This window comes from Agelaius tricolor, unplaced genomic scaffold (genome assembly GCF_023055355.1).
Source record: "Agelaius tricolor isolate 1412-34295 unplaced genomic scaffold, bAgeTri1.0.p SCAF_13, whole genome shotgun sequence".
Classification (NCBI taxonomy): Eukaryota; Metazoa; Chordata; class Aves; order Passeriformes; family Icteridae; genus Agelaius; species Agelaius tricolor.
Genome location: NW_027269273.1, coordinates 16,969,565 through 16,986,926, shown reverse-complemented (window position 1 = coordinate 16,986,926; position 17,362 = coordinate 16,969,565). Strand labels below are relative to the sequence as shown.

Here is a 17,362-nt window from a genome sequence, read left to right as displayed (position 1 = left end):
TTTGTGAGGGGCTGAAATCTATTAAACTACTTCAGTTTTGCTTCTAAACATAGCTTTGAAGCAAGGATGTAAGTAAAATTCAGGATTCCCAGCCTCCTGTTCTTTTCCTTGCTCTTATATTTTATATTTGTTCTCCAGTCAAATGTAAATTTTTCATTTCCTACCCATTACATTATCAGAAATGATGGGGCAAATGCATTTATTCTACTCACTTGGATCATGATATCTAACATTGAATGGTGTTTGGCAATCACTCCTCAGCAGAAATCATTGTCTCCCAGAAATCTGGAGTGGGATCACTAAAATACTAAACCCATGCAATCTCCCTTACATACTGAGGCCAGACTTCTCTATTTTTCCAGTGGCAAAATGAATTTCCTGAGACTTTCAGGCCCTGAGAGCACTTAATTTTAGGGGCCTGAGGGAAAGGGATACTGGAGTAAGATTCAAACTTTCTGAGGTTATTTCTTGACTGCAGAATTATGTTGAGCACCTTTCCTCTGGTCCACACAACCCCTCTCTACACCTGAGTTTGGTAATGCTTTCAACCTGGGCTAGCTTGTCTGTCTAAGGCTAATGGCTTAAATCACTGGCCAGGGACAGACAACACTCCACAAGATGAGAGACAAAGCTTTTGGAGCACTGCTACTTCTTGACTTCCTTCATAGAGCTTTCCTACATAAAATAGAAGATTCCTCCCTCCATGTTTGGGAAGAGTCACAGAGGTTCAGTTTGCACATAGGTCTTTTTTTTTTCTTTCTTGTTTTTTTTCTTCTTTTTTTTTGTTTACTTTTTTATCTTTTTTTTTTTTTTCCCCAGAAATGCTGGCAATGAAAAGCAGTACAGGATGAGTGAGAAAGCAATCATCTGAGATAGGTTTTATAGCATGGCTGCTCCCCTTCACTGGAGCTAAATGGATTCTGGTGATCTGAATTAACTCTGGGGTGATGATTTCTCCTAAGACATCCTCTCTGGGGCTTTTCAGGGACACAGTCTCCTCATCAATTCAGGTTGGCTGCTCCTATGTCATACAACCAGATGCAGCATCTCTTCTGACTCAGCCTCACCTTTGGCCATTAACTCAAGGTATTCCCATGGCTTTTCTTACAATCCTCTCCCATGGTTGATAGTGTGCCAAGTAAGGTGTAAGTTCTGTCCTCCTCTCTTCCCAGCATGCTCATGATATGTTTCAGGGCCACCAGGAATGTGCAGTGCAAACACAGGTGTGCAAAAAAAGTCCATCCAGAGTGGGAAGGATTCAAAGGCAGAATTGTGAATTACTTCTCCTTTCCTCTCATCCTCTCCTTCCAAAGAGGTCCAGGGTCAGAGGTGCTGGCTAGGTTTTCCAGCCTTCTTTTTCTTCACAGGAGAGCACACATGAAAAATCTCCAGGTGCCCACAGAGAAAGACTTTCAAGCCTCCAAGAAAAAGTGGAGCCCCAGCTGTCACGAAAATGCTACACATCATAAGCTCTTGCTGTGCAGAGGAAGGTTGGCTTAGATTTAGTATGAAACAACACTAGCTGCACTGCATACAGACTGCTTCAGACTCATTAGCATTCCTTTTTTTTCCCCCAGAACCTACACTTTTGTATATCCAAAGTTTGTGCTCAGTCCAGTCAGGGAATGGCTACTGCTTGAAGCAGAGGAGCAAGTCTAATGAGAGGGAGACTTGTCTCAAGGAGAGAGGGCTTTGAGACCCTCATTCTGCCTCCTGTACACATTCCTCTGGATTTTGCAAAAGGCTGGGCAACCCTGACCCAGAAAGAGGTGGCAAACCCCTTCCCTGCAGCTGGGGCATCTGCTGTGTTTGGAGCCAGACTTCCAGGAGCAATGCTTTCTTGGTGTACTTGTGGGATCGCACTGGAAAAGTGGCTGCTGGGAAAGGAGGATCACAAGCAGAAAGTAAATGGCCAGGAGGTGTGTAAACCAGTGTATAGATGACATGCACACACACATGCACAGTCCCTACTAAAATGCTGAATTCTTCCTTGGGAAGGCAGTGCTTCCTTCCTGTATGCCTGTAGTGTGGAGATGAAGTTGGAGGCTAGCCTGGGACATTCAAGGAATAACCAGTACTGTTTCCCTAGCATCACCAGCAAACTGAACTCTGTGTATGTGTATGAGTGCAGATCCTCTGGGATTCTCAGAGCACTTCTGTTTTTACCAAATAGGCCCCACAATAATACCTAAGTTGTTTCGTATGAAGTTTTACTTGTGACTTTCTGTTTCCTTGACCTCCACTTCCATGCTGAGAATGTCTGTAAAGGTCCTCTGTTTTCCCCTCATCACAAAGCTTTCAGCAAGTTTTATGTCATGACCCATTTCTAATTTAGTCCCACTTCTGTCCTGAACTAAACCAAAAGATCATGAACAAATGCATATTCAGTCCTGTCTCATTTTAAAGCCAACTGTACTTCCTCCCATGCAATCCACCTTTCTACTTACAGCATCCATATCCTGTTCAGTGGGACTGATGCTGCAGGGCCTTTCTTTGTGCCAACCAGACACTGCCTGAGCTTAGCTTTGATTTTGTGTATCCTTAAAAATGGATACTTCCTCCTACAGTTCCCACAGGTGGTGATAGCCCCATCAAGCCCCCTCAAAGCCCCTCTTTGACAAACTATTTCCAGACCTGATAGTGGTAATTAGTACCAGCTAGGATGACTCTCCTTTTTAGCCCCAGCCCTGGTGGCTGGAGGAACAGGCACACATGGGCACTCTTGGGCTCAGCCACACTGCCCACATGTGCATGGGCAAACACCACTGCTCACTCTGCTCTCTTGCCTTCTTTCCCATGTCCCCACCAAGGGAATTCTGGGAGAAATGTCCCAGGTGAGGCTCCACTTGTCCTTTCACTCCCTGCTGAGTGTTGCTGTGTGCATGTGTGTGTGCACACACAAGTGAACATGACAGACTGGGAGGATCAGAGAAGAACAGTCTCATGGGAAAGCTGTGGCTTCTGCTCTGGAATCCCACCTCTCACCCTTTCTTCCTGGAAAGCTCTTGCCTCCTACTTTCCTTCCATGCAGGGGTGACTTCAAAGCCCTTGGGAAAGGAAAACTACTGCTTCATGTGTGTCTCCATGTGAGATAATCTCTGCCATTCACCCCTTCTGGAGGTGGGTTTTGCTGCTGTGTACAAGTTCCCAGTCTTTTTGTACCACACACTTGCCCTCTCTCCACATTCTTCCTCCTACTGTAGCCACAGCCAGTAAGCCTTTCCATGAAGCATCTCATCTAAGACCAAGGGGAGGCTGGGGAAGGGGGCGGTGCAGAAGGGCAGTAATTTTTTGAGTTTTTTTTCTTCATTTTGTGTCACTCATCCCAATGTACTGAGCTGACATGAAAGACAAAACAAGCGCTATCTCTGTGGGGCCACAGACAGGATGGGAGGGGTGCCTGCCTCAGTGATGGCCAAAACTTGGCCTCCACACATTGGCCTGCATGCCTGTTCTTGCTGCAGAGAATTTGGGCCTGGCCACCTGAAACCGAGAGGCAGAGGCTAAGTTTGGAGGAGGTCCCTGTCCCACCTGTCCAGGCTCTGGGGAGCTCTGATATGGCTTAGGGGAGGGGCTGAGCTCCACCTGGAAGGGTGCTGGTGTAGCAGGGGCAGAAGAGGCCATTTCTGTTCTCCACAATGGCTCATCCAGCGTGGTGGCTGAGCGGGGCATAAGCACAGTGGGTGCCAGGCTGCTGGAGGTTGGCATGGGAGCCGGAGTGGAGAAGCGACGAATCTCCTGGGTCTTGGCTATTTTCACAGGGACCTGCTTGGCTGCCACGAAGGATGAGCTAGCCTGTGGGGTTGGCTGACCAGGAGTAGTCAGAGTGCTGGGGCTTGGGGGATCCCCAAAACAGAACATGGCTGACTTCAATTGATAGGGCTGGTGGCGCATTAAATCAATGACCTTGATCCCTGATTTCTGGCCAGGTGCCTTTTTCACTTTGCTCTCTGCTTTGCTAGCCTGAGATTTGCTGGCTGCCAGAGGATAGAAAGGGGAATGCATTGGGTTGTAAGCTATTGGAGGGGGAGCCCGGATGTTGGGTGAATATTTCCAGCATGAGGGTAGAGAAGGGGATGGAGAAGGGGTCCTGGCCTTGTACTCTGGCTTCGGTGTTGTTTCCACCACATATTTGTCCATGCGGCTCTGGCGTTTGGCAAAGAGCTCTGCCCCCTTGCCTTTAAGCTGAGGCATGTCCTGGGCCCCATTTACCAATCCAGCATCTTGCTGAGGCTTGGGGGCCACCGGAGGTGGGGTCTTGAATTTGCGGCCTGAGGACTGCATGAAGTTGCAGGCCTCAGCACCCAGGCTGAGGAAGTCCTCCTCAGGCCCAGACTCAAAGCCTGCCGCAGGGTGGTCACCCTTTGGCTTCTCATCCAGGTTCTGCACCAGAGACAGGAGCTCAGGATTGGGTGAATTCTTCTTCTTCTCCTCAATCTTACTGAACATGGGTTTCTTATTGCCCCGTCGGCGAGCCTCCTGCAGGATGCCTGTGCGGGGAGCTGGCACAGCAATCCTCTGCTCCCTGGAGGTTAAGGGCTCTGAAGGAGGTCGTGGCGTTGCTGGAGTTATGGCAGGAGAAGGCTGTTTTGGCCCCGGAGAGCTGCTTCTCATGTGCTGTGATGGTGCTGGACTAATATACAACGAAGAAGAGGCTGTTCCAGGGACTCGTGGCTGGGATGCTGTGGAGGCCACATCCCCTCCTGGCTTTGAGGGAGTTGACAGAAAGATAGAAGTGGTGGATGTCCGGGCAGTGTTAGCAGAAGGCTTGACCTCTGAAGCGCTTCCTCCCCCTTTTCGTTGTGATTCCAGTGGTGATGTTGGTCTTCCTGGTGCAGGAATATACAGAGATGTGGAGGAACTGACTGGACCACGCTGTGTTGGCACTGGGGCATTGGCAGGTGTTCCTGGAACCAGAGGTGAGAAAGGGGGAACCACTGTGCTTTGCCCACCCAGACTTTCAGTGGGTTTTTTGGGTGCAGGTGGCCTAAAGATGACAGAGGATGTTGCTGGACGCTGGCCAGAAAAGCCAGGAGTAAAGGGCCGTGCAGACCTGTTGAACATGCTTGTTGAACTTGCAGAGAAGGGGTCGGGGGTGCTTGGGGGAGGAGGGAAGAAAGTGGGGCTGGGGGCAGTTAGGAGCTGAGTGGGGACAGTGGCTGGCTGCTTGCTGGGTACTTGCACAGCTTCCAGGTGGATGCTGAGGGACACGTTGTCTGCCTTCTCTGGCACAGGCATATCTCCATTCACTGTGCCCTGCTTTGGCTGGGCAGCTGGGGCAAGCTCTGGGCTCTTGTGCACTGGAGTTTTCTCAACTGTGTACTTCCCAGCCCGTTCCCTCTGCTGCTCAAATAATCGTGCTCCTTTACCTGAGGCTTCACTCAAACCTTTTTGCTTCTCTTCCTTCTGTTCAGAGTCAGATTTGGACTTTTCAATGTCTAGGTAAGTGTTGTCCCAGTCTGAGTGATTAGTTAGGCTTCGGGCATCAGAGAAACCTTCCTCATCAAATTCAGATTCACTGGTTGGAAAAACTCCGTCTTCCTCCTCGTAGGAGCGGTCTTCATCCACACTGCCAAAGCTCACCAATGTATACTTCTTAGCCCTCTGCCTGCGTTTCTTAAACATCAGCACCCCCTTGGAGTGGGGGTTGGGTGCATCTGTCAGCAGGGATGCAATGGTTCTGCACTTGGTTTTGGCTTCTTTCACATTCTTCTCCTGGATGCTTTCGTGGCGGTGGAGCTCTGAAAGAGATAGAAAGAGGCACTCTGAGAGGTCAGAAAAGGTTGGGTGGGCAAAGGTGGACAGTGAAATGGCTATAGGTGCTCTAGTGAACATAAGAGGAAACACAGCCCTTGCCCTTTTTTTTCATTCCACTTTTGCTGATTATATAAACTGTCTTTATAAACTGTGTCTTTATAAACTGTTGGTAGAAAATCAGGAGCAGTTTTCTCTTTCCCTGCAAACACAGTAGAAGTCAATGCAGGTGTGGGGAGGGAACTCCTCCCAGTCCGATGCCCAGTCTTAAGTTTCCTCATCAGACCTGGGATTTCCTATTTCTAAAGCATGTGAACAAGACGTTTTTACAGTGCTTCCCTTGCTTGAGGAAATTTTTACCATTTATTTTTCATCCTGAAGGTGGAGCCCTGCTTTTTGTAGATGTTCCTTCTACCATTTAGAGGATTGCACGTGTGCAAAAGAAGGGGTGCTCTGCAGGCTCAGCCGGGCTGCTCCTGATCTAAGCCCTGCAATGTCAGCTACAGTCAGTGTGGTGCAGCAGCATTGTGTATAGGGCTGTTTGCTGCTCTGCAGCAGCCCTGCCACTGCAGGAGGCAAAGGAAGAATGATTTCATCCTTGCTGCAGTCTCTTCCCTGTGCCCCATGCCTGGCAAGGAAGAAGAGTATTTGCTCCTGAGCAAGAATCCCAGATCCCCACAACTGACCAGCCAGACCAGAAGGAAATCCACTTAGGTTTGCTTGGAAAAGACACCACCTGTTGGGACACTGGCATAAAAGTGTGGGATAATCATTTTCCACCTGCTCTGTGGTCAGTAAAGCCCCAGGGAGGAACATTGTATCCTCTGTCTTTGTGTGCAGGGAAAGCAGGTGGTGAACAGGATTCAATAGTAAAACCAGACTTGTCTGCCCTGAATCACTGCTGTAGTGACATAAGTCAGCATTAGCCTTGCACAGAAAAAAAGCCCCACATACCTAAACCACAGACTAATTTGTGATGTCTTTCATTTCACCCTTTTCCATTGCCTTTTTCCCAGCATGATAGTACAGATGAAACAACCATCCACTGTACATATCTAATAATTTGTCAAAAAAACACCTTGTCCAGCCCTGACATTCGCAAGAGAGATGTAATAAATTCTGCTGTGCTGAAGGGAGACGAGGGGAGGGGAGGGGAGGGGAGGGGAGGGGAGGGGAGGGGAGGGGAGAGGAGAGGAGAGGAGAGGAGAGGAGAGGAGAGGAGAGGAGAGGAGAGGAGAGGAGAGGAGAGGAGAGGAGAGGAGAGGAGAGGAGAGGAGAGGAGAGGAGAGGAGAGGAGAGGAGAGGAGAGGAGAGGAGAGGAGAGGAGAGGAGAGGAGAGGAGAGGAGAGGAGAGGAGAGGAGAGCTGCAAGGCAGTACTGAGGGATGGTGTTAGCTCAAGAGATGATGGAAGCTGCTCAGTCCTCTCAGGATCTCACTTCTGATCAATTTACCACAAAGCATTCATTCAATGTGAACCTGTTAATGTCAGAGTCACCTGCAGTGAGGGACAGGGAGCTTAGTTTAGAAATTAACTAGTTTTCCTGAGGGCTGCAGTCTCCCAAAACCTTTCTAGTCTGCACAATTGTGGTGTCATCACTCCATACAGCATCAGTGTAACCACAGAAGAAAGAGCTTCCCTTTCCCACCCCATGCTGAAAATAAAGTGTTGATTTGCAAAGCAGTTATCCTTCCAGGAAGCTCTCAAAGTCTGCAGCCATTCCATAGCACATGCTGCTGCTTTGAGATTTCAGCAAGGGGAATTCTGTGGTTTGAGATCACTTCATGTGGATGCACAGTCCATTCCTCTCCTTTACACCCAGAACTAGGAACAGGAAAAGCAATGCTGACATGGCTCAATATTTGTACTCGCATTTGCAAAGTGAAGGCTCTTTGCAAAACTTTCCTTACAGAATAACTCCACCTTTAGTGTTCTTCAGGGCAGTCACAGACTTGCCCTCAAAGACCTGCTCTCCATGGTAGAAACAAGCTACACTCCCTGAAGGTCTGCCCACTTCATTTACGAATCTGCATGCCTGTGTCTCTAGGGGTTGTTGACAATGGCGAAAATAAGGGAAGTTGCTACAAACAACCTTACTAAAAGTTCTACCTCACCTGGTGGTATTTTGCTTCTAAATTTACAAGGAGAAAGAGCAGTACAACAGAATCTTAGTCCAGTGCAGAATATGTAAACTCTGGCCTGAGTGACTCACAGGAGGATTTCTAGCATCAGGAGCTACCAGATAGGGAGCAACACCATTCAAAGTGATGTCTGCACAGCCCTTTCTGACAGGAGACTACCATGGAAGTGCCAACTCTAAACTCTGGGCTAGCAAACACTGTCAGAGAAAATGTAACAGAAGATGGTCTTTAACTCCACCAGCCTGTAGCCCTAGCTCAGCATTAGGATTCATGTACAACTTCCCTAGAAAGTTGCTCTAAACTGTCCTGTGCTCTGAAGGAGCTGGCAAATAGGGCCCTCTGGGACCTGCTTCTCACCTCCCTCTTTTCTTCTTCCTACCTTTCTCCTCATCAAAGGCTAAAGCACACAACAGTCCCCCAAACAGAAAAATGGTCATGCTATTCAAGCTACAATCTTCCACAACTGTTTAACAAAAAACAGGAAGAGAAATATTCCTAAGATGACTTGTAGAAGGTAGAGAGCAAGAATGAAATCAGAATAGGCAAAAGAATGGGGTAAGGAGAGTAGACTAAAAAAAGTAGAGGATAGGAAAGAAGGACGAGAAGAGAAGAGAAGAGAAGAGAAGAGAAGAGAAGAGAAGAGAAGAGAAGAGAAGAGAAGAGAAGAGAAGAGAAGAGAAGAGGAAAAGAAAAGAAAAGAAAAGAAAAGAAAAGAAAAGAAAAGAAAAGAAAAGAAAAGAAAAGAAAAGAAAAGAAAAGAAAAGAAAGAAGACATTTGTACCTGCATAAGGCTGATCCAAGCTTGAGAAAGTAGAGTCCAGACCTGGAGAGCTGGGCATGTCACAAAGCCCGTTTAATTCACAACTCTCCATAAACAGAAAGAGAGGCAATGAGACGAGCAAAGCAAAGCTCTTCTGGAGCAGAACCAAAACTCTGAGATGTCCAAGCTCTTTGCTATCAGTCCACAGGCCTTTTAAAGCCTCTCTTTTGTCTCGTAGGCTTTGCTGCTGAAAGCCATGAGGTCACTTTGTCTATTTTTGTCTTCATAGCTTCATCACTGAGCAGTGTGATGGACATTGTCACCTGGCACTTGAACTTATTCTTTCCTCCTCCCTGAACTCCCTGTATAGGAGAAACTCCTATTTTTTATTTTAAAATAGGAAAATATACTTTATATTATCACAGCTTCTATGATGTAAGCTTCAGGTTAGAAAGGTGCAGGCTTCAAGTTAATGTTACCAATGCCTCAATGTCCAGCATTTCTGTGCCAAAGAGCCCTTCAGAGAGATAAAACTAACACTGCGTGCATGTCCAATATGGAGAGGCAGAAGAAACTTGCACAGGAGAGAAATAACTTTCCTTGCCTGAAACTCTCAGCACTCAGCCCCAGGTAAAGAGGAAGAAGAGAGAGAGCAGGGGCTTTCCTGTGTATATCAACTTTCTTCCATGTCTGAGGAGAACCAGTCCACGGTTCAGATTTCTGTTGCATACACAACTGAGGAACATTTAACAGAGGAGCATTAGGATTCTGGATGCCTGCAGTGAAGTTGTTTAGCTGAATTAAAACAGCAGAGGCTGTTACCTACACTGAAAGCATGGTTGTGCCCAGGGAGGGTGACAGAGTGTTTGGAAACCAGGTAGTGGTGTTTTGGCAGCACCATTCAGAGCTCCAGCACAGGAGACTGCGAGTTGTTGAAAGATGAGATGCTGATAGTAAGGACTGTGGTGGATGGGAAGGAAGGGAATAGATGGTGCTGGGAAGTCTGCAGATCTCTGCAGTTGTGGCCTGCTCAGCATCTCTTCACACTTTGTCTAGGTCCTGTCTTACCACTCCTTTCTGTACTCCAGCAATAGGTCCTGTGAGACAATCCCAGAGCCATGGCCAAGGGACACTCTCCCATGATTCTCCCTCCAGCAGCCCCAGCCTTAGCAATTCTGTAGCCTTGGCAGACAATCTCCAGTGTTAGACTGGAAAAATGAAGGTCTGACCATACATGCTGAAATCCAGCAGCCATCACTGCACACCAAGAAGGCAACTCCCACACGGCAACAGTGCTGTGAGAGACCTGTCATGTGTTATACAGAGGCTCTTAGTGCAAGAGCCATGAAAGTGGTTCTTCTTCAAGCCTCTTCTTTGATGAATATTTACACACATAGGGATATATGTATATATATGTGTCTTTGGGGAAACCATTCAATATTGATACATATCACTGGAATGAAAATACAGCTCTGTCTCTTGTAAGAACATTCAAATGGAATAGATAAAAGAGTAAAAGGAAGGATTATAAAACTCATAAATTCTGTTGGTGTGGTGAATAATTTCTATAGGAAACTTTTTGTTAACTTCTAAAGCACTTATTTCATGTACACACTGAATTCTGTTGGAAAAGATGCACAAAAAGGAAAAATTTCTATTAAGCAAAGTCTATGGAAGTTTTCCTCTTAACTAAGTTTCACTGAAGTGAAATTATTTTTGTTACCTAATTACAGTAAAGAGAAGTATAAAAAGTACAAATCTTTCCAAGATCAGACCTTATTAAAAGAAAGCATTTTAATGCCCAGGCAAGGTACTGAACAAGCAGGCTTACATGAGGTCAGATACTATTCATGTTCTCTAGGAAACAAAAAACGGTAAATTTTATTACCAAGACTGAATTCTAGAAAAGCCATTACTATAGAAAATAAGGTATTCTGCTACTTCTAGAGATAAAGAACCTGTTCCTCTGTGATGAAATGCTACTTGTCAGCTGCTTTTTTCATATAGGGTCACCTCGAATTTTGTTCTTCCAGCTATTTATGTTAGACAAAGTCATTTTTCCATGGCTAATGTTGCAAATATCTCAGTAAGTCATTAGAGGCTACAGACATCTCATACTTTACATACCTGAAGTCCTTTCGAAATAAGATTTGGATGGGTTATATTGACCTTCTAAGTATTTCCCTGTTGAAAGTTTCAACCTTTAAAGCTTTGATCAGTATTTATATTGCAAACACTTAAGCAGAGGAGTATATATTCAAAGTAAAGCTAAAACTCTTGGGATAGGAAATATTGGTCATTCTTGGATATTTGCACAGTTCCATCGCATAATCTGTGCATAATATCAAACACAGATATGGCTTCAGCTCCAGTTTAGGATGCTACAGCAAATGCTACAGTCCTACTCAAGTCTGCGACACTTTAGCTTGTATCTGAGGTTAAATAGTTAAAATACTTGTCAAACCAGTGTTTCTTCTTAAATGGCTAGTGATTTTAAATGTGCCAGTGAGACACTGCCCCACAGCAAAATCTTGGTTTTGGAAAAACAGAAAGAAACAGGCTTTTCTGAAGGTAAGTTAACAGCCCAGGGAAAAAAACATGCTCATTCATTTTGTAAATTTTTGAGCATTTTTAGCCATACTGCTATTGGAGAGCTCTGTTAGGCAGAGAGAGTGTAGAGACATCACTGTGCATGGCTGCAATATCTTAGTCTCATGGTATCCTGCTGGAGACTTGAATAGCTTTTTCATTCAAAAACTCTCTCAGCTGGGTGACAGTTTGCCCTTCTTTCTGAGCTGGATGGAAAAGTAAGTGCAAAAGCGCAAAAGGTAGCACACATGGCCAGTTTTTCTGTGCTGACAGATCACACCTGGGCCCTGGATATTCCCTACATAGCCCTCTCCCAAAGGAGAATTTTCTTTTACCAGGACAGCACCTGTTTAGTGCACTAGTGAATCTGTCTTTTGCAGTTTTAGCCCAATTTCCTCTGAAAGGTTTATTCAGTCAATGCTGCACGTCTTTTGATCTTACCCATTTCATGCTAATAGTGTTTGAGTCCATTTGCTAATTTTAAGAGTCTGAAGTCACAAAGATACAATGGTCCTACAAGTTTACATGGAAATAGGAGGCTCAGCAGAGACCCCACCATAGGAAGCGAGAAGCCTGAGTGCAATCTTAATTTGGCATCAAAAACTGGTAAGAAAACACACACATGCACACACACACACACACACACACACACACACAAAAGCTTTCTCATTTTGAATGTGAGAGACAGACATCAGACAGATTTGCATTTACTAGACATGAGAGAATGAGATATCAAATACAAAACATAAATTAAAAGGATGCCAGGATCTGCTAAGTGTGCTGCTTACAAAATTGATGTCTGACAGCAGGATACCACTGATTGATCACGTCTTTTGTCTTTCAGTCTATCCAACATCTACTCGAGTAATACTGACAAGTATATGCTCACCATCTCACTATGTGGACTTGATTAATCCACTTGCCATATAGTCTCATTAAACAGTTGATTTTAGTCATTTTCTGCAACTATTCAAGCTCCTGCCACATTAAAAATTCTAGCCTTTCATGAGACAACTGTGTATCTTCCATGTGTTATGTCATCTGCCAATTAATACACAGCAATCTCCACTGAATCCCCATGACACCCATTGAAAATGGTATTATTGCTATTTCCTGTTACTGCTTGCTAGGTACAACACCCAAGAGAAATAAGCCACATTTACAAAGCTTCACTAGCAGGGATTAGCATCTGAAAAAAACAGATAGGAAGACAACAGTGGTGTACTTGGGAACACTTTTGAGCTCCTCAGTCCAGATAACCCCCCTCCCTCCCCTGTGTCCCCCACACACCTGGGTTTCTCTGGGAAGAAAAACCAGACAGAAGCTGCAAGGTGTCTCAGCAACGTTCCAGATCTGAATAACAGCAGTTTGGGGGCTGTGGTGTGCCCCACAGTACATGCTCCTTGTTCCGTCTAGGTGCAGCCAGAGGATAAGATCCACTGACAGAAGAGAAGAGGGTTGGGATTTTTTATCATCTGTCTCCTTGCCAGTCATATAACATTGAGGTGGAGAGGACCTTTGATTGACGTTAGTGTTTAAAGCTCTGTGGGTGAAAATATAGAGGTAGTCCTGTTGGATTCAGAAGGCCAGTGAAACACTACTACCAACTTAGCCAGTTAGCTCATCTGACATCATGAGCCATTAATAGTGATGTTTTCTGTTCTATTCTTAGCCAATTGTGTGGTCACCTTACGGTACTCCTATCTCATCCATATTTCTCTCATTGGAAAAGTCATGTGGAACTGTATCAAGTATCTTATAGAAGCCAGTATATACTGTGTTCATGTTATTCCTTCAGCCATTAAGTCTTACCTTACTGAGCAGGTCAAAGACTCTTTCTACTTTTTGTTAGTCCATGTTGATTTTACTTTTCATTTTGTTTTCTGCAAAAATGCACCAAAAAATCACTTCACGCACCTAATTGAAGCCAAATAATTGGTTTTTTCTTATTCTCACAGCCTATGTCTGCTTGAAGGGTATATTCTTCTCATTATTCCAAGGTACTTGGCAAGGACTGAGGACCATTCTGATACAAGTTTCATTGATTCCTTACATTTGACCTCTACAGAGAAGCCAACTGAGCCTTGTCCTTTCAGTATAGTCAGTGTATCAAGATACGCTGAATCTACTTGCCCCTGTTTCTGCTCCTGTTTCTTTCTGCAAAGAGTGAGATTCTTAGTTAATGTAAGTGGTAGATACTGATGACAGTAAAGCTTTACACATTTCCCAGCAAACTGATGTCCCTTCCTATGATGAGTTTAAGTGAAACTGAAGAACAATTAGCCAGGTATTGGCCAGGTTGACAGTTTTCTCCTTCCTGACTATAACTCTCTCTCACTTCTCTTGAGTAATGCCTGTTGTTTAATCACTTGTCAAAGTCCTTTTATGCCTCACCCTTTTATGCCTCTCCCTCATCCATCAATATCACTTTGTCTCAAAAACATTTCAGTGTTGTCCCCGAGCAGACTTGTCCCTATCTTGTCAGAAACCTTGTCCCATATCACTTTCAGAACTGATGGAAACAACTGGATGGGGAAAGGAATCCTGTTGTCTGTTTGCATTACAAATTCTTTCAACTAATATGTCAAAACCCTGGAATCTAAAACTAAAAACTACCAGCTTGATTAAGACAGTCTGTGGGGTTATATGTATAGCTGTTTCAGTGTGATTATTACTCTAATAATCTTTGTGATCTGATCTATTGGCAAAATTTTGATTTAATACCATTGTTCCCCATCAGCCTTACACATCCTAAGTCAGAGTAGAAGTGCATGTGCAAGGCCAGGCTATGTTAACATATGAGACAACACAGTCTTAAAAATCACTAACTGGGGCTCTGCAAGGACCATGGAAATGTCAGCTTGGAAGCAAACTCTGACACTGCTTCACAAGCAGCAGGATGATGAATGACCTCTGATCATGTCTGAGGAACTGTGACCCAGAGTCAGAGTCCCTGTGCTGACAATAATGACGTAGAAGTAATGTCTGAGTAACTGATTGTTTTAAAAAAGTGCTTCAAATGATATCTCATACAGTAGAAGTACTAGGACAAATGAGAGTATACACTTTTTCATTTCAGGGATCACATAGTTTTCCTCCATACATCTTCAAATGCTAAAGATCTTTCCCCTCCCAGAGAATATTATCCGCAGCTAGATTTATCTTGAGCTAACACATGTTCAGCTAAATTTGTGTCTCTGTCAGGCTCTGGGGCAGCAGGATTGCAGTGAGATGCAAAGGTAGAACAGAGCAGAGCTCTATCAACTTCCAGTGCTGCAACCCACAACATCCTCATTGAAATGCTGGACAAGAGTGATGCCTGAGGGAACAGTCCTGGAGGTCTCCAGTAAGAATACCTGAGGAAGATGACAAATTACTTGTGACAATTATGAGATGACTCAAGAAAGAATGAAAAATTCATCCACCCTAGCTAAGACAGACAGCAGTATTTTATAATCTGGATTCTGCCCCATTAATATATCAGCCTGAAAATACTACCTCTGCTTTCCACAGAAGGACATAAACTGAAGGAATAAGACCAAATGTCATACTCAAGCCTAAAGGTGGAGAAATGGAGAAAGAGGGCTCTAGATGCCTGGTGTTTATCTCTCTGTAGTCTTTAATAAATGCCTTCCAAGTGGCAGAGAATTCACACATGAATGACAGTTATTAAGTGAGGTTTCTTAAACAAACACATACAACTACACTGCTACTGAAGTGTTTGGAAACTGATTTCCCAAGCAGAAGCAATTTCCAGTTTCATGCATGCTGAAATGAGATCAGTCCCTCCATCTGTGGTTCAGTCATAGAACCCTGTGTCCTTGTTTCCTGAATGGCTGGCTGCTCATTGAGTGGCAAGGGCCAAGGGTGATTCACCATGGCTTCATGATGCTAGGAACAGACTTCTGTAAGATCAATAGTTCAGGAATTAATTTTAATCTCCTGGTCTAAGAAGAATGCTTTTCTATTTTACTTTAAGGCATGTAGGATGTAGTAGTAGTAGGCTATTATCCTAAACCTATTGGTCTCCTAGACTGCAGTGAAGGTCAAAACCAGCAAGTTAGTCTAACAGTCACATAACTGTGATCATTAGAGTTACAACTGTCAAAGCTGAAAGCCAAATAGAAAATGTGGTACAATAACTTCAAACTGCCATTCAGATACTTCATCTTGTTCACAGTCCCTGTGGCCTATACCAGTTGTAACAGGCTGAGAGATGGCTTGCTGCACTCATCCTCTCTGCAGAGAAATGTGACTGCAGTCACTCTTAGAAGAGGTAATCTCTATGACCTGCTGATGAATAGGCCACTTATTTATAAGCAACCTATCTTTTCAAGTGATGCTGCTGTACATCCGCTTTAAACAAGAAGGATTTCCTTTTCTGATATGGAATGTAGTAACTTTGATGACTCTGCACAGGCAGCCAGGTCCATATAAAGCAGAGGAGGAAATTTCCCCACCCAGTTTTCCCTCCCTTCCTCTACCATACATGGAGAGGCTCTTGAATCCTAAGAACTAAAAATAGTTCAGCAGATAAGTTTAAATTAAGATATTTTGAAACACTTCTTTCACTGACACAGTGTGATAGCAAGTTAGGAATAGACTGCTGTCCTGGTATGTCTGTCCTATTTCCAGTTGTGGAAAAGGCTGAGCCTTTTGTCCTGTGAGATGATTTACAATGGGGCTGAAAATACAGTGCACCCCAGAGAGCACAAGTGGCTGAGAAGAAGCAACCCTGGCTACAGATGGATCCCAAGCCTCCAAAGGTGGTGTAAGAAGAGAAGGACACTGCAGAACCTATGAGAAACCAAAAAACCTCACCTGCAATTACTTGTGACAACTATAGTCTGATTCTCCCTGCCACAAGCTCCCACTTTCCCCCTGAAACTGATGTAGATTTTTTACTTTGTATTTTCTGTCTAGAGATAGGAAGTAAAAAACCAAGCTACAGAAAACCCAAGAGCTGACAGCAGTAGCAGTGTTACTGAGATCCTTGCAGGGCAACAGAGCAGTGAAGAATGTCAGTTGCTACTCTTGGTGATATGCAAAAGAATTATTATGTATCTCTGTTCTTTTTCAGGGATTTCAGTTATTTATATAGAGGTTTGATGTTTCTAAATACTCATCTAGAAATAATGTACCCTCAGTTCTGTTTGCTTGAGGTGCAGGCAGAAGTGGGAAAAGGAGACAGTTTCTGGAGCTTAAAAATGACAGTGAAAAGTTAGAAAGAATTAAAACAAAGGACAAGAGAAATACCCCCAAAATTGAAGTAAACATCAGAGCAGACATGAGAAAGTAGTACATTCTAGGAAGAAAGAATAAGGAACCACCTGGGGGTCAGTCCCAACAAAACAATTTTTCACATTCTTATGGTGCAGTGGTGGGAGCTGAAGAAAGCTGTGGCAAAGCAAGGAGGGTGTATTATTCCCAGATGCACTGGGATATATTTAAATAGTGCTTCAAAAGGCAGCCATCTGCATAGGTATTCACAGTGGCTCTTAAATGTTTCCTGCCTATATATCGATACTTAGGCTCTCACAACTGATAGTCCAAGTCATTCCTGGAGCTAACTCAGGTTTTAAAACCCTGCCTGACTTTTAAAATATTATTTCACATTCCTGTTTAGCAAAACCCAGGAGTGTCTGTGACCCAGAGTAGGCTACTGTGCTGTGGATATTGCTAAGGAAAGGCAGAGGAACAGAACTTTAAATGCTGCTGTCTCCATGGGAGCCTAGAGCAGCTGTAGGAGCTGGAACAATGCTAGCCCAGACATCCTCACCAAGGCTACACCTTTCTGGCAAGAGATGCTCTACCATGTCCTCCTATGCCAGTCCAAGCAGCCTCCCATGGAGCCAGTGCAGCTCAGCAGTGAAGAGGGTGAAGGAGTGACAGGAGAATAAAATACTACCTCAGTCTGCAATGCTTCTGGGAACCCTAACTCCAGCTGGCAATATTGTTGCATCATCTCCTGCCATGGGACATTATCTTGCCATCAGAAATGCTCTGAATGAAATACATAGTTTTTCTGGGATCCCTCTGTACTGATGCAGTCCATGGAAATAAGTCTTGATGTAAAGCGATTGCTCTTGTACTGCTAGGACTATCGGGTGGCAGGGAGC

General features: G+C 44.5%; 1 protein-coding gene across 1 annotated transcript in view; it reads right to left on the bottom strand.

The window, feature by feature from the left end:
* Positions 1 to 3,405: 3,405 nt before the first annotated feature.
* The window catches only part of SYNPO2L (synaptopodin 2 like), a 30,183-nt gene continuing 16,226 nt past the window's right edge, over positions 3,406 to 17,362 (bottom strand). The window contains exon 4 of the mRNA XM_071438342.1: positions 3,406 to 5,741. Coding sequence (XP_071294443.1) covers positions 3,406 to 5,741 — 2,336 coding nt within the window. The remainder of the gene's footprint in view (positions 5,742 to 17,362) is intronic.